This window comes from Chaetodon auriga, chromosome 3, assembly GCF_051107435.1.
Source record: "Chaetodon auriga isolate fChaAug3 chromosome 3, fChaAug3.hap1, whole genome shotgun sequence".
Lineage (NCBI taxonomy): Eukaryota > Metazoa > Chordata > Actinopteri > Chaetodontiformes > Chaetodontidae > Chaetodon > Chaetodon auriga.
Window position 1 is genome coordinate 13,229,752 of NC_135076.1, and position 22,534 is coordinate 13,252,285.

The window sequence follows — 22,534 nt, forward strand, 5'->3', positions numbered from 1 at the left end:
TGGGTATCAAAACAGAAGCGTGGATCGCTGCAGGGGAAATAGGAAAATAACGCTGACAGACTGTTGCAGATATTCCCCTCCTTGACAATAGATATTTCTTTAAACCTAATATTTTAATCCCCACAATAAATATGCTCTATAGCCTATTAGTCTGTGCTAATTGTGTGTTTCTAAAGCATTCACTGTGAGCTGAATTTTAGGAATAACAATATTGCTATGACCAGGCCTGTGTGTGTCTCCATTTCACGCTGAAGTAAATCCAGCCATGTTTTCTGAATGTACTTATCATAAAGCTGGATTACAACCAAGCAAAATGGGCCTCGGGGCACAAAAGTGGGTGTCACTGGGTTTTTGGTGATGTAATTAACTACAAATTAATTAATGACTTTGTGCCACTAAAGTATCAACAAAGGCTTAATCTCAAGACTCTGGGGGATCCTGTGTCAAAATCTAGGTTTAAGAGCTTTACATTGTGTTTACAAGACATATATTCATTAAGAGGCTGTTTTCAAATTAAATTACCACACACTGACAAAAACGAACACCAAAGGCTAAATACTATTCAAGCATAGAAGTGACATAAGTAGTCTGCTGTGTGCACTGTACTTAATGGTAACTTGAAGGCAGACGAGTACATGCATGGAGTTGTGCCATGTTTTGTGAGCTTAACCATGAGTGCAGATTTCAGAACAATTATTTATGACACAGTGGTTCCTCATAGTAACATCTATGATCTTTGATAGGTCTTTTATGCAGGCTGCCAACTTTACATTAGCACAAGTCAATTGTGTCTGACAATTCAATTACATGCTTTTCAAAGGTATAACTAGCAAGTAGTGGAAAAAAAAAATACAGAGTTGTAATAATAAATACAAAGATGCAACCTGTAATCCTTTAATTCTCTTTATTTCAAAGCCTTTCCTTTTACAAAGCCAAGATTACTTGTTGTAACAGTGCTTTGTTAATGTCAGAAGCAGAAGACCTCAGAAGATTCTCCCTAGACTCACAATAAATCACAGAGCCATACTGTTATTGTACAACAGAGCACACACTGAGATAAAAAAGTACTGTTGAGGTAGCCACACATCTGACTGGACAGCATCAGTAATATATCTTTGAACTGACCCGTTGATCATTTTTAAGGCCTTTTCATAAACACACATAAACAACAGCAAGGCACAGGAAAGAGTCAGGGTCAGAGGTCACCTCATATGTAAACTTGAGGCATTTCACTTTTATGAGCAGACATTTTAGGGGCAGCTCCTCCATGACCCTTTCACTCCTCAGCACTCACAAAGCCACACGGTAAAATATCAGCACCTACAAACTGCGAGCTAAGACATGGTCATCATTTCAACATATTCCACGAGAGATTTTAAAACCACACAACCAAGATTCAAGGTTCAAACGACAAATACTAAGGCAAAATTTAGGTCTCAGAAGAAGTTGTCTGTTCACCTCAGTGTCCCGGGATGCTACTCTGTGGTACAGACCGTGGTACTGAATAGTAACCAAAATGACATACACAGCTAAATATAACGGACATTTACTCAAACTCAAGTTGTTTGACTCAGGTGGGAAAAAATGAACTAAAAGGCCATGAGAACACTACTGCTGCAACGCAAAGCACAGTGCTCAGTTAGTTTCGTAAGGCTAGCTATGACAGTTTAAATATATATCTGTGTTTCCCACAAATAAATGGTTTGTCTGCTGACACAAAGGGTACTGACACAGAATATAGATCAGTCAATGTTAAACATTTCTTCCAAAACTGATTAAAGCTGAAGCTATGCTAGGCAGCATGGGCTGTCCTGACAACTCAGCTGGCAGGGAAACGCTGGTGTACACACTGAAACGGAAGACAATCCAATTAAAAAAAGCCATAAAACAGAACATTTACACCATCACAGAGGCACCATCACAAACACAGTGACAGAACCTGCTGTAGTTTGTTTTAACAGGTCAGAACAAACCAAAGCTCAGTAAAAGAAAAAGCATTACTTACCTATAAAGCATACGTCATACATAATTATAACTACGGGGGGATAAAAATGTATATTTGCATTTCTGGAAAGCTACATATATCATGTTAAAGTGACTGCAAATAAAAATACAAAATGCAAGGATTCACATAGCTAAAAATGCTGTCCATATTCCAGATTAAGTAAAAATGAAAAAAAAGAGAAAGTGCTACAGAAATAAAAGTCCAGGCCCAACTCTGACTGAACTGAGAGTCCAACTTCATCAAATCAAATCCTCAGATAAAATAAGCAGCTATATCTGATTCAACAAAGGGAACAACGGAAAGCTTTAATCAAGAAATAACAACAAAGGCTGCACAACTGCAGGAAAAAGAACTTGGGATTCTGTAATTTGGTCACAGTGTGAGATAAAAAAAAAGTTTGTGACGTTACATTCCCATAGGCATATTTACACACTACTGCCTAAAATCAGTAATAAAAATGATTTAACTTCCCAGAAATCCTGTGCAGTGTCAGTTTCTTGCCACAATACAGTGAGTAACTCATTATATTAAATGAACAAGGGAGAAAGCTCTGTTTGTTCAGTTACTTAAAAATAACATTAATGGATATACAATTAAGATTCACAACATGAAACTCAGTTTAATGCAACCTAAAAAATTTCTGACGTAATAATTGCGTCGTTCAATATTTTCTCAAAGAGTTGTGCAGCCATAATAGAATTCTAACAGACCTAAACATAAATCAGTGAACTTGAGATCTGTAAAATAACATTGCACAGCCTGGGGCCAGATCTCAGTGGGGTGGATTTGGGGGTTTTCTGTCAGAACTGGGCCGACAAACTGGGGGAATATGAGCTGGAACCAACCCGTTCCCTGATTTAAATAACCTTTGTAAAAGAAGGCAAATTTACAACTTCTTATAAAGAAAAAAGGACTCAAGAAACAATACGACATCAGGAGTGAAACAGCACAGTCAGAATGTAGGAAACAGAAATCAGCAAACACAGTTAACTAAGAAACATTTCTACTTAAACCTTAATGTGTCATGTAAATCAATCAGTTATAGAGGCGCAAATACCCTTTGACTGAAACATGTTGTGACTGAGTGAAATGAAAAAAAATTGTAGAGTACTTTCACAGTTTCCCCAGATGTGACTTCTATAACCACTTCAATAACCCTAACTCTATAAGGTGCATGAATAGGAGTCACATTTGGAGTTAAAGGCTGTAACACACCACATTACAGACCCTCTGCATATGAACAAATACGAGCTGCACTTTGCTTCTGTGTTTTCTTAGCGAACACAAACTTTTTCACAGACAGTATCAGAAACTGCAAATTCACAATGTTTTATGTTCCTTGGAAGTGGGACAAAAACTGATATCACAGCGTGACGGAGGGTTGTCTAGAGACCCCAATTTTACCTTCTCACCATCGGATCACATTAAAACATTACTGAATCAGGGTGAGCAAAACATGAAGCAAAAACCTAAGACAAGAGAAACAAACACTGTAAGGACAACAATTAAAAAAAAAAAAAGAAAGAAGAAGTTTGGCTACTTGTGGTTAAGTGCAATTTTCTTTTGTGTGGTGAAGGCTGGAGAGGCTGGTTGGCATCTGGAGGTCACTTAGTGGAAGTGCTGCTGGCAGTGGATTTTCTCCTCAGCCTGGTCCAGAAGCTCCAGCATCTCCCGGACGATGGCCTGCAGCGCGCGGCCCAGGTCTTCCCCGCTGTAAGGCTTTCCAAGAGGAGGCACATGGATGAAGGCAGAGCGACCGTGGCTCAGGTACAGAGACGTGTAGTAGGTGAAGTCACAGAGATACCTGTCAGGAAAGAGAGCATCAAACGAATGAAGGGCCTGAATGCGTTACACACACAGTTGTGCCAAAGAGGCCCTCTGAGAAGAAGAGAGGCAGTGCGCTTGCAAGAGCTCATCACTTCAACAGACTCTCAGAGGTGCTGAACCACATCAGCTGATGCAAGATATGAGTGTATTGAAGACCTTGTGGATGCATGTGTGGAGTCAGGCTACACCTGTTTCTAGTCCAGCATTGTTAGCAAGGAGGAGCATTGCCTGATGTGAGTAGCCACCATCAGACCCGGTGTGTTTGAGCTGCATATGGAGGCTGTCCTGCAGAAGATCAGTTTGATAAAAAATTGTGTAATGCTGTGTTACAGCAATTATACTCATTGGTATCCATTAAATTTGGAATAGTTTCTTACTGAATTGTTGAAATTGCATTAATCCAACACATGATTAGACACTCTTTCTGATGACAAAATGTGACTGAATCATAAAACAGGATTCAGGAAATTTAAAAAACACAGGGTTTGGGAAAAAATAAAACAGAATTGAAACAAGGCAGTTTGCTAGCTTGACTCTTCTGTTCAACATGATTTGCAAAGATTGAAGAGATCTGACTTCCTATTAACCCATAGTAAATACTACCTTTACTCCATACTCTGCTGTACATCATTTCACCTCAGCTGTCTATCATCCAGTCAAACTAAATGCATCCCTCCAGGCAGAGATTAACATTGTGTGTAGCTGATTCACGTGTTTAACAGAGTGACGTGAATGTGTTTTCATGTGTCAGTCCATTAGGAGTTGAAGCATGTGATTCAGAGGGGAAAGGTGACTGAAAAAGAAAAGAAAGTAATTACCTTCCGGCATCTTTGGAGACGGACACAGCTACTCCCAGCCCCGAGCCCATCACTCTCTTGCAGACTGATTCCATGTCAATAACCGAGTCAATACAGTCCGGGCCTCCCACAATGCAACACTGCGAATCAGGACAGAAGCTGCTGTTGTCCAAGCCCTTGTAGCCGTGATTTCTGCCACACTTTTCCAACGTGACAGTGGTGGCCATACCTGACACTCCAACATGAACTACCAACTGGCAACGAGAGGAAACAATAAAAACACAAGTCAGAATCACATCTGAAGCAGCTCTCTCTGTTGCTTCTGTGTGGGTTTCAATCGGAGGCGTCTAAAAATGAACTGTGACTGTTAACTGGACCAGAAACACATTTATGTTTTACACAAAACACACATCTGAACTCAAGCAATACTAAACCAGAGCCGATATGAAACTGTCAAGTTTTCAATGCCCTCATTGTGAGCTTGGGCCAGAGGCGCACTCAAGACAGTTATCGGTTGCATACTTGTATAACTGTACGCAATTCAACTGAATGCAGCACGTGTTGCACATATTTGTGGTTATTTGGGTATATCAGATCCAATTAGAACTTACACTGAAACTGGCGGCAGTAAAAATAGACCTAACCTGAAACTAAGGCAGACACGAGTTTCTGTAAAAAAGCAGAATTATATGGATAGATACACCATGTTCTCCCCTTACCAGTGGACGATACTGCTTCCATAATGAAGGAACCAAACTCTGGACTGTCTGATACTCTACAGGAACCTCGGACACATGCAAGTCCACTTCACTGCCCAGTCCGAGCTTCTTCAGTTCCTGTCAGGACAAACAAAAACATTAAAGCTAAAACCCTTATTTGCATTTTAAAATAGCATTTGCCATTTGCTAGATGCTTTTATCTTGAGCATGTCACACTAATGAAGGCTAGCACAGCTTGAGCGCGTGGTCTGAGTGGGAGCTAAAATCTCGCTGGATACAGTTTATTCAGGTGAAATTAAGGCGAGTCTGATAAGCAAGCATGCATCACTGGCAAGCTCCAAAATCAACCATTTCTAAATTAGAAAAAAGGTTTAGCCCAAAACATTTTTAAGCTAACCTGGAGAGAGGTGGTACAATGACTGCAGCACTATGTGACAATCATCTCAACTCAAAGGTCCACCTGTTTTTTTGTGCTGTAAACAGCATCTTACAGCTTTACGACGAGTAAAGTCATATTTACTCGGTCATATTTACTGCCCACTGACAGCAAATCTTTGGGCAAAACATTCTCTAAAGTTTTGCCTGTTGTCAGCTTTAGGGTGCTAAAGCAAAAAATACATTATTTCAAAATTAGAAAGTTTGACTATATACTCATCCGTCTTCATAAATAAAACAAGTACAAAAAAGAATGAAACAAAAGATCCATACATACATCTTGTAAGTGAGACAAATCTGCGTCAGAGTCACTGCCAGTAGACCAACACCTCCCCCAGTCTCCCTGCAGGACAAATATCCCTGGACACTGACCCCCACTTGTATTGAAAAGAGGCTTGCTTGACCACGTCTGTGACCCCGCCACAAAGCGACCTTTTGTTTGCTTTTAATATCCCTATCAAGTCCGTCTAGACACCCTGACAACCAGCGTCATCCCCCACATGCAGCGACCCCAGACAGCCTCACCACTGCACGGTGGGAAGCTGGCCGACAACTATCAGAGCATCATGTGACCGCCACAAGAACAGCGCCAACATGAGCTAGAAAATGTTTGTTGACAGAAAATATTTACTGAAGAAATAGAAATTTTATCTAATTAAAACATATCAATTATTATAGCCTTATCTTAATCTACGAACCTCTTGCTGCTTTCTGTTTGATTTATGTTAACACCGCTGGTACAGGAAATGAAAATGGGCATTAAAACATCAGTGGGGGGTTAAACACACCTGTACTGCCACCCAGCTAGCGTTGACCGTGTGCTCTCCAAATGGCCCAAAACCTGCAAAAAAATACATGTTATTTTGGTTGCTGCATAGCTTTACATTATGTTAGCATTTATGGAGTCTGTTCGAGTTCTACATAGAGTGGCTAAACATTGTATTTTCACAAACAGAAATGATGAAACCATGTAGTGTTTCTTCTTCCAGTATGGACAGAACACAACGTTATCTCTGGTGGGATCACTCCATTATCGAAAAAATGTAAAAAAGCAAATGTAAATGCATTTGCAGAAGCACATATGTGATTGTAGTTTCATTTCCAAAAGGCTGTGTGTGACTTTAGCGATCTTTCTTTGTAATAAAGCATTAATAAGGCCTGCTTTGTGTTCTGTCTTGTGGCTATGGCTTGAACATGAGCGCTTACGGTGTCATTTGACTTGCAGTGATTCTTTTTGGGTTTCGGCAGCAGGCTCCTTGAATTACTCAAGTAAAATCAATCTAGCACTAAAAATCTGTCCATGCGTCTCTCCATATGACCTACAAAATCACAACAGCAGCCAATGGATATTCACTCAGGCTTGTTTATGTAAGGATCTATAACTGATCCCCTTCAACCATCCTTCCAAGGGTCAGTGAGTCCCTGGGGATTGGGTGGAGGGGGGATCAGTCTGTCTGACAGGCTGCTGAAAAGGAGCAGAGTGAGGGGCCAGCAGCTGCCAGCCAGCCGCTATTGTGAAGGCGCTGTTCCCAGGCAATCTCCACATCTATCAGCTGGGACTGGGAGCTCCTGCACCCCTTTGTGTCTGAAAACACCAAGCCACTGCTTCTGCTAACCTTCACAGATTAAAAGGTTCAACACTGCAGTTATAATATGATATCGACACTGGAACACAATCACTGGTTGGTTATTGACTCACAATACAAAACAATGAAGAAGACAAACTCAGGCACCCTTTTTCTCTTGTATAGAAAAGTTGAAACTGTTTTCACTGTTACTACAAGAGCCCAGCCTAGATCACTCTACACACATCTTACAAAATACCAGTTTCAATGATGTGAGAGGCATGTTCTCTGTCATTTACTGTTGCTCTGTGTGCCGTTTATTATGTCTGCAACACATATTAACTATATAATATACATAATAATAACCATAAACTAATGTCTATTGCCTCTATGATTAAAGACCACATTTTTTCATTGAGAACAGCATAACTGCAAGATCTGCAGACATCATATTTCTAGTGAATGATGTTGGATATTCATTTTTGCTTAAATAACCTTACTTTATCTTACAGTGTTCGATGTGGCCTTTCAAGACAGACAGGAAACGACAACAACAAAAAGATCATTTCACCTAGCTTGTAAGTAGCCTTAAATTCTATCAGGAATAACTTCATACGACTTACACGTTGTTGTTGTTGTTGTTGTTGTTGTTGTTATTATTACAACTACAAGCAAATCGTTTCCTCCAGCTGTCTGCGACTGCGGCGGTGAGAGGCAGTGAACAGCCCGACGCCATTAACGTGAGAGCAGCTGTCATCCCTACAACTTTTCCTCCACTTCACCCTGCTGTTGAGTCTGCCGACAAGAAACGACAACAATAGCCGTAGAAAGAAGACAAACCTGTAACGACCACAGTCCGTTTACTGTTATCCATCTCCCGTCCTAATACTGAGGGCCCGTCGTTTTTTTGTTTTTTTCCGGTCTTTAGTTCTGAACCAGGACCGTGAAGTCAGTCAGGACACTCCGCAGCTGACGGCTCCTTCTGCTAGACACAAATAAAACCGGTCCTCCTCACAGCACGCTCCACTGAGGCGTGACGTGATTACGTCAGCAAAAAGACGCTGATTTGTCATGAGGCCTCAAAACTGACATAATAAGCGAATGATTAAATACGTATACTGCACAATAAATTGAAAATATTTAAATGAATAACTACATCTAAATGTTGCCAAAAATAATGTCAATGTCAAAAATAAATGGGCAATTGCCAAAAATGAAAAAATAGTACATAATTTTTCAGCTTTTTTTTGTTTATTGTGGTAGTAACGTATTTCCTTATTGAATACTGTATTCCCTTATTTATTTATATTGTATTTATTGATGGATATTATTTAGAAATGTTTCACAATGAGTGTTGTTGACTGTAGATGGCAGTATCTTAGGATGCAGCCATAATTATCCGCCGCAGAAGAAGAAGAAGAAGAAGAAGAAGAAGAAGAAGAAGAAGAATCGTGTCAGTGAAGGGCCAAGACTGCAAGCGTGACACAAAATCAAGAAGAGTTACTGTCACAATGGTACCTATTTTACTGTAGTATTCAGAGATAACGCTGACAGCTGTCTTAGATTTTCAGTAGCACGCCTGCTAAGTGCGTTAGCTGCACTGTAGCGTTGGTCACAACGATGCTCGCTATGCTAGCTAAGTTAAGTTAGCGTTAACTGTTCTAGCTAAACTGAACATCTTTGCCACACAGTGTTGTTTTGAAATGCACGCAGACCTAACATACAGCTACAGAAAATGTGTCTGCCGTGCTTAAGTGGTGATACAAGTATCGTGTGTATCGTATTTATCTTCAAACTGGGAGCTTGTCGTTGCCTTGCATAGCGGCAAGTAGGGATAGTTAGCGTGGTGCTATGAGTAGCGATACAAAGGATAAACCTAGAAACCTAAAAGAAATCCAAATGTTTGAAAATACATACCTGTACTATAGTAGGTATGAAGTTGTAAATTGGATGGTAATAATGCCGTTCCTCACACGCAGTCCTGGCAGTCAAGATTACCAATTTAACCAAATAGTGTTGGTGGCAGGTGGATTCCTACGTATGACCTGTTTTTCTTTCGTTTTGCAGCTTCCACTGTCTCTGCTGAAGACTGCCCAGAACCATCCTATGGTGAGGAGATCATTTCTACTGCCAAAGAGCTTATGTTATCAGTAGCACTATAGATGAGCAGCTACTTGATGTATTTTAATGCCTATCATATGTAGATTAAATAATTAATACTTCAGCTGTTAAACCGTTCAGTGTTGTTAGTAAATTGTATTTCAAGATATTCAAGATATTTATACTGTTTTTAGTCTGTCACCCAATCAATTTGGAGTTTAAGAACAACCTGTAAGCAGTCACCCAGGTTTGGCTGTCTGCTTCCTTTATCACCTCACTGTACTGTCTGTTGTATCATGGTCTATGTGGTGCTGCGTGGTGTTTCTACCCGGCTATTTTATTTTCAGGTTAAATTAGTCCAATATATTTGGATAAATTACATCCAACCTTGATCATCTTGTTTTTGTTTCTGGTTGTTTTGTCACTTGCAATCTGTGTTGCCTGTAATTGCAGTGTTTTGATTTTTTGGGGTAACGCTGTGAGAAGACATATTCTCTACTTTCTGCCTTCCATCTTGTGTTGCGTCGTCAGTCCTCTAAAGCAGGCGGTTGTTTGTGGCACTCTTTCTCTCTTCAGCTGGTGGAGCTGAAGAATGGAGAGACATACAACGGCCACTTGGTCAGCTGTGACAACTGGATGAACATCAACTTGAGAGAAGTCATTTGCACCTCAAGGGTAAAGCTAAGCTCTGCTTTCACTTCTCTGCAGTCACTAATATTTTACATACAGGGCTTCCAGCAGTGAGAAAGGAAAAGGAGACATCTCTACAACCCAGTGCTAGCACATGGCTTTAGCTGTATGTCATATGTGTCAGTATTGTCTGCAGAGTCTGCTGCTGAAAATGTAACATGCAGGAAAAGACTGGCCAATAAGCACAGAGGCTTTTAACAATCTCTGCATAGCACACGTTTAAGATTCTGTGTGTTTCTTTGTCCAGAACTTTAGCTTTTTCTTTTTTGATCTACTTAATTTGCTACTAGTTTTTAATTAATCAGAGTCTGCAAAATGTTGAAGTCCAGACCAGAGGTATTCATATTCAAAACATTTGAAAAATAGCATCCCTTTGCATTGGATTTGCAGTGGTGATCTCTTCCACCTCTGTTCAGTGATTACTTAATAATCCAGCAGTTAGTTGAGAACTTGGTCTGGTTTTGAAATGGTGTGTTACTTTGTGAGTAGAACCCAGAGTGTATTTGTGCAAAGAACCTCATAATTTTGACGCCCCTCCCGTCCCTTCTAACAGGATGGAGATAAGTTCTGGAGGATGCCTGAGTGCTACATCAGAGGAAGCACCATCAAGTATCTGCGAATCCCAGACGAGATCATCGACATGGTGAAGGAGGAGGTGGTGTCAAAGGGCCGCGGGCGTGGAGGTACTCAGCAGAACAAGCAGCAGGGCAAAGGAAGAGGAGGACCGGGGCGAGGTGAGCTGAAACACTCCCTGCTGGTCAGATGGACTGTAGACTGCTGTCTTAATATGAATACTGGCAAATTTTCATAATTTCCAAAGTTCTCTGCTGATAAAGTCCACGTACTCTTAGGAACATCGAGGCTTTTTCACAAAACATTTGCAAGTAAAATGTTAAAATGCCTATTTTTCTGTCATCAGTGTAAGGTGTAAACCATGTAACTCTGGAGATTTGTAACTGCAGTTGAAGAATTATCTTCTGTGTAATTAATCCAGGAATCATCATTTAAGGGTTTCAGAACAAATCATAGAGAGACAAAGACAAAGGTATAAAATATTTTTCTTAATTTCTGAGATGTCAAAGATGTGAGCTATTTTATATCACAGTAGTGATGGACTTCCCATTGGACTGCATCTCGACTCAGTGGGTGTCTGTCATCTTTTCTACATCCATATTTCAGGCACTCAAATTGAAGAATAGTTTCATACCAGATAAAATTGTGTGAAAGCCACATTTAGCCAATAAAATCCTCATGAAAATGTTAAAAAAAAAAAAAAAAAAAAAAAAGTTTTCCTCCCAGAACCCCCAAACATTGGCTATTGCTTAGTTCAGATATAATTTACTTGCTTGTTTTGAGCCGATGAAGTCACGTTGGAAACATCCATTCTAAGGAAAAGTTGCAGGCAGGCAAGTCAAACTCATCTAACGAGCTATGAAAATTTCACTAAGCAAGGTTTCATTTCCTGCAGGTATTTTGAATGCCCACAAGCTGGCTTAGTTTAACAGTCTGGCTTTGTAGCATTTCTTTGCATGTGCATCACAAAGAAACCGTCAGAAGAAACTTTGTGACTTCTTGTCGTTGGGAAGTGGGATACTGGCACATCAACAATAAACAAAATATTACGTATATAATGTATCCAATATCTATATATTATATAAATGGATGAGTAATTTCTAAGTCATAAAAATAAAAATATTTATGGTGGAATGTGGAGGAGTCTCACAGCCTGAGGAAAGAAGCTGCTCTGTAGTCTGGTGGTATGACAGCAGATACTTTTGTGTTGCTTGCCAGACGGCAGCAGGCTGTGGCAGGGATGGGTGTTGTCTTGTAGTGTCCTTTAAACTCTGCACAGGCACCTCATTGATGTCACTGATACTTGGTGGATCATTTTATTCGCTTGCCTGTCTTACATTGTATGACTTCACTGGTCTTTCACAAAATGTGACAAACTGTAAGTGATAGTACCTTTGATACACGTCCTGCTCTCTTGTTATTTCTCGCTGTAGGTCTGTTTGGCGGCCGCGGCAGAGGAATGACCGGTCCTGGTCGGGGCCAGCAGCAGCAGCAGACGCAGCAGACGCAGCAACAGGATAAGAAACTGGGCAAACCACAGGGAATGAAGAACCAGCACTGACAGACAGCATATCACCTTCAGCACATACTCAGAGCAATTTCTCCTCTAGTACATGAAGATAAAATTAACTCTCTGGTGTTTCCTTCTGCTGATGTTTGTCAAGACTGACCATCACACTGACAGACGTTAAGAGAAGCTGTGCTTTTGCACTGAATTTTGTTTTTTTTTAGCATTTGTAAGTTGCTTTTTTAATTATGACTATATAGCAGTGTATCAGTCACAGCTGACAGATTTCGCCTTTAGTATCAGTTTATAATGTGTATCATCACACTGGAATGAGCTTCTTGTTTTCCCTCTTTCTCTGGTAGTTTTCATGGTAAAGAAACTGCCCAGCCCCAACTTCAGTTGCATGGATATTTTGAACTTGCTCTTTATTTTTGTGATGTTTGTGACTTTCTGTGGTTTGCAACCTTTTTGTTTTGTCAGCTGATCACAGCTGTAAAGTCGGGGGATGAGGATTCAGCTCTGAAAACTTAACACTTTTGGTACATTTGTAAGATGACACATTATGATCATTACGATTTCCAGCAAGAAAAAAAAAAAAAGATTCTCATTTTAAGTCTGACATGAATAAGTCCTAGTCTGTCTTGCTGGTTGGGTTTCATTTTATTTTTGTAACAAAAGACAGTGTTGTAATTTATTTACACAAGAACATGAGAATAAAACAACTTTTGTTAAAAAGTTTGTTTGGAACAGTTCACCTGTCTAAAGATGCTGCTGCTCTGTTTGTCAAAATGACCTGAAATCAAATGTTGCTGCACTAAATGTGTCCTTTCATCTACATAGAGATTATAATCCTTGATTCATGTCCAGGATTTGCTCCTTTTATGTTGCCAGAAAAGCACAACTGGGATGAGTGGGAAAAGGTGCCTGTGGCCAATGTGCTGTCTAATAAGGATGAAAGTTAAATCTCATGGAAGAGTTCATGAAAGTGTCACCAGTTCTTTGTTGACATAAAGGAGTTCATATGAACGGGACCAACGTTAGAAGAATAATTATTTTGGTGGCAACAATCATACACATTATCTTTAAAGTTATTTTTGACGCATAAACCAGTAAACATAACGAAAGGTTGAACTGGATGATCAGAATCTCATTTCTCACTCAGTAAAAAGAACAAGCTTGCATTAAAGACAAGCTTTTTATTTTTATGGAAAGCTGAACTGACAAACTTAGAGTAACCATAATACCATTTAATAATAATACCATAAGTCATTTATTGATCAGTTCACACAGATATAATCATTTCAAAATGTAGTAATTAATCCTTTACTCCCAAACCTGCATAAGAACATTTAGTGGTTGCAGTCTGAGTCCCTGCAGATGATCATCCACATTGGTAAACTTGTATTATGACTTTTTGTGTGTGACTGGACAACATCAATATGACTCCAGATAAGGTAATGTTAGTTTAAAAGAAGCTCGGTCTGTCTTTTGGTCTGTACAGTAAAATATCTCCACAAATGTTTGATAGACTGAATGTAAAACCACCAGACGTGGCTGCAACTTCCGTAGCATTTTGCTTTAAATCTCTCTATAGTTCCCAATTTCTCTCCGGTGACATCAGGCTAGTGGCCCACTAATGTGTGGCCAAACACAAGTGAACCATAGATCTTCTTTGGACATGGATGATTTCATCCTGGGGGCTGCTGACCCACTCTCCTCCCTCAATCTTCTGCCCCCGGCCCCAAACATTGCTTCAGCAGCATTTCCTCGGCTTCAGTCTGTGCAGTCGTTCCAGACCTTGCCATTTCCAACCTGTCCAGCAGCCGTCACTAGAGAGCTTTTCTGCCTCAGCCATTATCTAAACATCCACAGCAAGCCAACCACTGGTCTGCCTCGTCTGCCCTCACAGCCCCAGTGACCACATGCCTGCGCCGGAGCCCTTTTTGGCTTGTTTAGACTGATAATATTATTGCCAATCTTTTGCTTTCCGGTTGACTGAGTTAAGAATGTTTTTTCTCATCCTACTCCCCCCTATTGACTGCATTAAGACTCCATCTCCATGTTTTGATGAGTGGGTCCCTCTTTGGTTTGTATCTTATTCTCTACTACCAGGACACATGAGGACACACATATACCCACATGTGGATGATGTAATACACATTTCCACTGACTGCAGACTTTAAATTTTTCTTATAAAACTGTACTCGACTCGTTCAAGACTACTCATTTTTCTCAGAATATAACAACTTTATTTTTATCCCCAACAGTGACCCTAATACACTGTCTTATATGTCCTTAGATTTATGCACATAACTACATTGATTGTGCATTGGACTATGAATCCTCACAATGTCCAAGTGCTGTACTGTTGCTGAGCACAACCACTGTAGACAATGATACAGCACTGCAGCTGTGCTGTTGACACGCTGCTGTTGACTACAAGTGTTGTGCAAATCTGAAGTATTTATACCAGATTGCAGGATGACATTTTCATTGTATGCCAACAATGACCGGATGAAACAACTTCACCCAATCTGTGTTGTATCATAGCTGAAAAACCCAATCTGGATATGTACAGCTAATTTGGAGGAAAAAAATATAACATTAGGAAGGGGGGTTGGGAGAGATAGAACATGACAACTGGAAGAAGAACTGCAGTAAAGAAGAAGACTAGAGGGCAGAACAACCTTTAAAATTTAATTAAATTCAAGACGAACGCTTTGCAAAAGCAACTGAATTGCCAAAAGGTCTATTTTAATGGCACTGAAATAAAACAGCAGGATATGTTGAGTTCATGTGGGGGGAATGTGGGGAATATTTTCCTCCCAAAATGCATGCATGCATGCATAATAACCAAGATGGCATTTGTGAGGGAGGAAAATAACACTATTTTCCACCGCCTCTGAAGTCAGTGCTCAAGGAGCATGCTAAATCATATCATCTCATTGCTAGGCTGAATTGTCGACCGTGCTAAAAGGCTTGGACTGTGTGTGTGTGTGTGTGTGTGTGTGTGTGTGTGTGTGTGTGTGTGTGTGTGTGTGTGTGCTGGGGGTGTGGGTGCTAATCTCAGTGCTGGGCTATTGAGTCCTCCTCCTCTTCTTTACCACCCACACATCTCTTCCATACACAGCCACACAACACCGCAGTCTCCAGCCAATCACTACCTCTCTTCCTTTCAACTGCTTTTACCTGCGTCACTCTGCATGTGTTGCCATGGCGATCACTGATGCTCCCCCTACACTTTGTCTCTCTGCCTCTTTCAGCATGAGGATGAAACCGACTTGCGGCTGATGATGCAGGCAAGCTGCAGACGTCATCACTTCCCTTGGGAGGAAGGCCTATTTTTACCACCGGGCACAAAGTATACCAAGCTGCCCAACATATTTATGGAACCGCATCTAATCCCAGCCTGCCAGGAAAACATCTCCCCCCACGCTCTGCATCTCTCTCTCTCTCTCTTCATTCATCTCACAGAAACGCTGTTCCTTCCAAGGCACATTTTTACCCCTTGAACTGAGATGACAGCACTTGTGAAGGTTTTGAGAAATGTTGTTTAAGTATCTGCACTGTTTTATCTGTGATACTGTTTTAATCAACGAAGGGAGATTCCACACACATACTCAGCCTCCACAGGGAGGTCTGGGGTCAGTGGTCACAGTCACCAAAGGAGTGCCAACGCCAGAGCTGAGGTTCACTGTGTTGCTTAAGGGCACTTCAGCCGAGCAGTAGTCTGTTGTGCCAGGGACAGACAACAGTGAAGGAAGTCAGCCTGACATCGCCCCCAGGTTTCTGACTGGTCATTTGAAACCAGGAAATAGTGTTAACTGTGGGAGGCAGAACTCCCATAGTGAAGTAAAAAAGAAAAAAAAGAAAAAAAAGAAATCCAAGTGCAGCAATAAAAATGTACAAAGCGATCACAAATTACTGCAAATCAAGACGTGCAAAAACAGATGTTAGAGACAAAGTCTACAACCAAACACATGTTGACAAATGCTGGTTAATGTTCAGTCAGCTGTGTGGTTACTTTGAATATGATAAAAAGGCAAGAACGGGAATTTACCGCGATGAAGGTCATATCCAGGCCACCTTATCACATGGCCTGTCAAGCTTTTGTGACCAGTACTTTGAGACGATTAACACATGTGTGGTGCCAGGGGATCATAGATGGGGAGGTTAAAATTCCCTGGATTTTCTTTATACAAAATAGGTTCCTATGGCTCCTGTATTCGTTCCATTCTCTCTGCTTTAGTTTCACAGGCATACAGTGACAGAAACAAGCAACACTGCTTGGACATGAGACACAAACTGGCAGTTCCTGTGATATTAGGGGCTAAATTAGAACGAAGATAAAAGACGACTGAATCTGAGTGTGGCCATGAACGTCCGGCCAAACCCGTACATGGCTCCGACTAATTCCTGAGAGATGACTCTTCCCCATTTCAACAGGACACAGACTGAAGGCAATTACTGACACCATAAAACTATAAGAAGCTCATTGTTGATGAGCTGGAATAGTGCTAGAAGAAGTATTGATATCTTTTACTTATGCAAAAAATGTAATCCCACAAGTAAAAGTCCTGCATTTAAATTTATTATTTATTTATTTTTTTAAAGGAAAAGTATTAGCTTCAAAGTGTCTTTAAAGTATGGAAGCTTGTTATGCAAAATGGTCCATTTCAGAATAATCTTTGTTATATTATTGGACTATTGATGCATTGATGTGCACATCACTCTGTTACTGCTGGTGAAGGTGTTTGATTACTTAATATAGGTCTACTGCTTAAAAAAGACAAAGTCTTAGCTTAACCTGCAATATTCAGAGATCCAACACAATGAGTGCAAGGAATGGATCCAGTGAAATGATTTCAATAGCATTAATCCCTGGGGCACATCACTGTATACTGCAGTACAGTGGATGATGCCTTTAGCGTGTACACACTGCACTGATGAGTAAGACTCTTATATCTACAGACTAAACAATACTGAACATTTCACATTCCCTATGTCGTATAATATCCTGCATTACATGCGATACAGTATACCATACATCTTGTGCATGTTATCCATACATGCCAGCCTACAAGCAATTTAGAGTCTTGCATCATCTGACTTTGTACTGTGGGAGGAAACCTGGGCACGCAGAGGAAACCCATACATCGTCCTACATGTGGAGAAAGAAAACACAGAAAGAACAAGAGGCGATATCCGAGCCCACTTCTCTTGCTTTGGGGTGGCAGTATCAACCACTGAGCCATTGTTCCGCCCAGCAGCGGCCCTTTTAATTAGCTTTTAACACATTCCAGATGTATGTCTTAACGGCTGAACCAGTGGCTATTCAACCCTGTCTACTCCTAAAATTGAAAGTATGTATTTGTGGTAACATTTAATATAAAATCAGTCAGCCTCAGGGGTGTAATTAAAGACAGACAGGCAGCAAGACATTTTTTTTCCGCAAAATATAATTTGCATTTTTCTGTTTCACAGTCTGCTTGGAAAATGGATGGAAACCACCATTTAAAGTAAATAAGGCTCGTTGCTCAACACTTAGGTCACTACTATCAGTATTGTTTTACACTGGGAAAATAATACGAAATAGTTGATTCTGTGCAACTGTAAGAGTGTTGTATCAGAAAAATGCTTAAAATACATAAACATTATGAAGTCCTAAGCGTGAACTTTATGTAAATGTGTCATAAAGACTATAAATATGTCTGTATATATGTATTCGGGTGTAATGGTCCAGAAAAACATGCACTGCTGTAACAGCACCATGAGCTGGAAAAGATATGAATCAAGTATCAGATGCTTTATCTGTGTTTCTACAACAGCACACGTTTAGCCATGAAAAGGTGTAGGCCCCGGTGAGGTTTTGTGGTTAAGTGTGTGAAATTGTCAGTGTGTGTAAACTGCTGGTTTGCACACACACAAACACACACATACACGACCTCATACATACACTGTCACTTCGTGCATGGGGTTCCTACGGCCTACATGAGTGTGGAACTTCACCTACACTTTGAAACTACGTCATCCGGCTCAGTGGAGCAGGTTAGTGGGACTCATGCAAATACATGTATGCCCGTAATTGTCAGGATTGTTATTTACTTTATTTAACACTAATTGTGTACTGCTAAACATACTGTGAGGACACAACACCCCCCTCCCTCCATGCGTGCACACTGAACCCTTTTATATTTAACAGGATAGGTGTTTCATGATGTGACTTGTATTTTCACCTAAATTAAGATATTCACATATTTATGGTGATTGAATGTTACTTACATGATAACATTAGTCTTGTAAAAATACACACAACATTTAATATAAAATAATTCAGAATGACTACAACAGTAGTGGAAGCTTTGGTTCAACCAAACCATTACAACCAAAAGTGTCCAGGTTCATGGTCAGGGCTCCACAGCTGCAGATAAAACAATATATTCCTCTAAACCCAGAATGTTGATATGTGAAAGAAACGTAAGTGCTGCAAAAGGAAATGAGATCTAAGATAAGGTTCTGTATGACTTGTGCTGTATTTTTGAGCACACGTGCCCACACAAAATCACATACCTGCCGTTCTGCCGCTGTGACACTGCTGGCTCGGATCAAGACCCGACATTTGTCGAGTTAACTACTCTGAAAGAATGCCTCACGCAATATTTAATTACATCCATGTGCGCTCGCCAGATCAGTTCCCAGCAGAGCAATATAACACTTTACTTGTGTGCTGAGCTTCATTAACTTTCAGCCTCCACAGAAGATTCACGAGAAATTCAGAGATGCGAGCGTGAACGTAAGCCAACCGTTAAAGTTTCTGTCTCACAGCAGAAGATGGATGCCATTTCTCCTAATGCCTTGAAAGGACCCTCATGCCTGAAGCACAAACCACACATCAACCACATGTTGCTCAATATAATACAACATGTTCCTGATCTCTGCTGGGCCCTGGCACAGCGGAAGCCGATGCTCAGCATTCCTGACAGCTCATGCCGCTCTGCCTTGGCTTGCAGTATTGACCCACAGTCACTGATAAAAAATGACTGCTGCATGCCAGAGTTTACACCTCAGCTCATGTTGACTCGTCTTTGAAGAATTTAGAACATTGAGCCGTCATATGACACATTATAACATGGTGACGCACTAAAAGGCTATTTACTGAGAGTTTTCGTATCTGGAAAACTTACTCAGCAGTACTCAGAATTTATAAGAATCAACTCAGTCTTTTTTTTTTTTTTGGTGACTGCTGCGTTACCTTAAATTTCCTTTATATTTTGTGTAGTTATGTATTCTTAAATTAAAATCAAAACTGGATCTTGACATTTCATTTTGTCATACGTCATGCACACAAAAGAAAAAATCAGTTTTGAATGATTTTAGAATATCTGTCTGGGTCACTTTTCACTCTAAGTATTGTCTAATGCACATCTGCGGTACTATACAGGCCTACATGAAAATTAATTAATGCAAAATGAAATGATCATTAGTTATTGTTTCCTCTGTGTTGCACTTCAAGTATAAAGACACTGTTGGGATACATTATGAATTTGATCGCTAGCAGTAGTCCATGGCTGAGAGGCACTGTCTGTCTAATGAAGTCAGTGACAGAGTGCAGGACTTCACCTTGTTCTCTTGGTGCACTTCCACCTGAATTACAACTATAATGCAACTCTCAAGTGATCCCCGAACCAAAATCTGCTTCTTTAAGTATCAAAGTCTCACTTGGTGTAGGCTCGAAAAGCAGCTGTCAAAATGTGTCGTTTCATTCTTCATGAACTGCAGCAGCTGTGTTATGTTGGTAACAGTGGGATCTAATACTGACTGATCAACCAGAGTTTTCATGGTTTACAAACCAGTATCAAAATGTCCACGATACTGATACTCAAACTCACCCCTGCAATAAAGTCTTTTCTACATACTCTACTCCCATGCTCTGATCTCACACATTGACTGCAAGACAATGCTTGCACAATCATAGGGAAATGATTTGACGTAGTTTTAATTACACGTTAAAATCGAATTCATATGCACAGTTATTATGAGAGGGAGCAAAATGTCGGCGTCAAAAATGAAAAAGGTGTCTTGTTTAATTCTTTGTAACTGTATGTCGCTCGCATTTTGTGTTGGTGTGTTATGAATTAAAGGGAAAGGAGAATGAATGGATGTGTTGTGTGTGTGTTACATCCTTTTCCAGCTGCCGTCTGCCCTTTCTTTCTCGACTGCAGGCTCGGCACCCCCACTGTCTCTACAATGATACTCAGACAAAAATATCTCTCCTCTGTTGGTTTACCCCCCCCCCCCCCCCCCCCCCCCCCCAACCCCACCTCCATTTCCGCCACAGATCTGACATCACAGGGTCCATCATGTGATCCTCCCACACCAAGCTTTGCAGTGATAGATGGGGCCTACCTGTGACGCACATACCCCGTCTTTGTAACCCTTTGCAAGCCAGCACTGGTTGGTAATCAAGGAAACAAGGTCCATTGCTCCATAATATTAGGCTCCAAATATTTTTGGATATTCATTCATTATTAAATCTTTATCTTACTAAATTCATTCACTGACTGCTGCATCTGTGTATTTATGGCCAGAGCGCAAACATCACATGAAAGGGGAGGAAACCAAACACAAACTTGTCACATTAGTTTGTCACATCAAAAGGACAATTCACCTGCAATGCTCACATGCGTGTTATGTTCTGTACTGTATTAACAGGAAACACCACAACAGAAGTTCTAATGTACATTTGCTGTGGCTTGAAGTGTGTTTGAAGCACACAATAGTGATATAAGTGCATAAAAGTGCGACCAAATTACACACACTAGTCACACAACTGAATTACGTGTGATTATTAAGTGAAACAGAATGAGTCTGTTGAATGTTATAGGAGGTAAAATCTTGATAAAATGTACCAACTCTGGACAAACAGAGCTTCCATTATGAGACATGCTCACCAAACTGGCACAGAGGATTTCCACCTCATTCATGGAGAACAAATCCACATAAAAGAGACAGTGGTCATACTTGTTAAACTCTTCCAGTTAATCGGGTCATGAAACATTAAAAAGGGAAATGAAAATACTGTGATTAGAAATGGACACTGATTTGATATCCGTTTAAAAAAAATGGCATGGAAAGTGAAATTGGTAAATCTGTCATGGAAAATGAATCCAACTCCAAAACAACTTGAAAATTCTTGACTGACCAGAGGAAGTGTTGAAATCAGATTAGTTTCAGATTCAACTTCCCCTAATTCTGATGTGCAGATATTCAACAAGCCTCTTGGCTGAGGGCAGAAACACAGGAGTAAGCAGTCAGACATTTCCATGAAGTCCTGCAGTTTAATAACTAGACCACCATCATCATTCTGAGATTTAAGAAGAAATAATGATCATTTCACTAGACTGAAAATGTAAACAAGACATGCACCAGTCAATACTCACCATGGCATCATACCTCAATGCACCACCTCACTGTTGTAGTTCCTCCCTGGTCTCCCTGGCAACAGAACTGGCACCAAAGATCATCTAATGAGAAGGTGAATCACTCGGTAGCGAGTTGAAGTTCAGTCTTGACCTTGGAAAGAGTTTAAAAAATCTTAACATAAGGTCCATTAACAGGAGCTTTCAGCCACATCTCATGGTTTTCTTCAGCAGATGCTCAGCTGTTACATAGAAATATAAGCGTGTCTGTGTAACTGACCATGACTGAAGTTCATATCCTGTATTCCCAGTTTAACATCAGTGTGTTGTCTGTCTGTCACCAACATTAACACATTAATAGGTAGAAAGAACTGTATTTCATTTGTTATTCAAGGAAAATAGTTCAAAAGTTATTTTTACTTGGCATATGTAACTAAAAAAATATGTTATATTTTGTTATCCCAATGGCAAATATAGCTGCTGTGTTTTGGGAAAAACCATCTCTCAGCCAGTGACCTAAGGGAAAATGAAACCTCCTACATGAAAGAAAATGTTTGCAATACTGGAAAAACCCAACGACTTTGAAAGGATACTGGATGGTCATTTGTGGACTTCCAGAAAAATAATATCATGGATTCACACACTATTTATTTGAAAGGTTGAACACACCCATGGTAGATACTCACTGGTGTTCTCTCTCATTCTGCCTGTGACTCTGGGTGCATGTACTGACTGGAACTGAGTGACGTCTCCTTCACTCCCATTGCTGTGTTAGACCTGGAAGGGAGTAACAACTACCACCTGAATGACTCTTATGAGTTTATAAAGTTTGGTGACCCAGGATTAAACTCATTATAATCAACCACGCTGTCCAAGCCATCTGGTACTGCAGCTTAG

At 40.4% G+C, this 22,534-nt stretch overlaps 2 protein-coding genes across 2 annotated transcripts; one reads left to right on the plus strand and one right to left on the minus strand.

Moving 5' to 3' along the window:
- Window positions 1-889: 889 nt before the first annotated feature.
- Window positions 890-8,349, minus strand: LOC143314541 (pyroglutamyl-peptidase 1-like). Its single transcript, XM_076721604.1, has 5 exons — window positions 8,189-8,349; window positions 6,572-6,624; window positions 5,349-5,465; window positions 4,651-4,883; window positions 890-3,809 (listed from the first exon to the last, which is right to left on the minus strand). The coding sequence occupies exons 1-5, from the start codon at window positions 8,220-8,222 to the stop codon at window positions 3,614-3,616; spliced, it is 633 nt and encodes a 210-aa protein (XP_076577719.1). The 5' UTR covers window positions 8,223-8,349; the 3' UTR covers window positions 890-3,613.
- Window positions 8,350-8,760: 411 nt separating this feature from the next.
- On the plus strand, window positions 8,761-12,956 carry lsm4 (LSM4 homolog, U6 small nuclear RNA and mRNA degradation associated). The gene is made up of 5 exons (XM_076721504.1): window positions 8,761-8,862; window positions 9,416-9,457; window positions 10,025-10,123; window positions 10,692-10,872; window positions 12,145-12,956. The coding sequence occupies exons 1-5, from the start codon at window positions 8,860-8,862 to the stop codon at window positions 12,270-12,272; spliced, it is 453 nt and encodes a 150-aa protein (XP_076577619.1). The 5' UTR covers window positions 8,761-8,859; the 3' UTR covers window positions 12,273-12,956.
- Window positions 12,957-22,534: the final 9,578 nt, after the last annotated feature.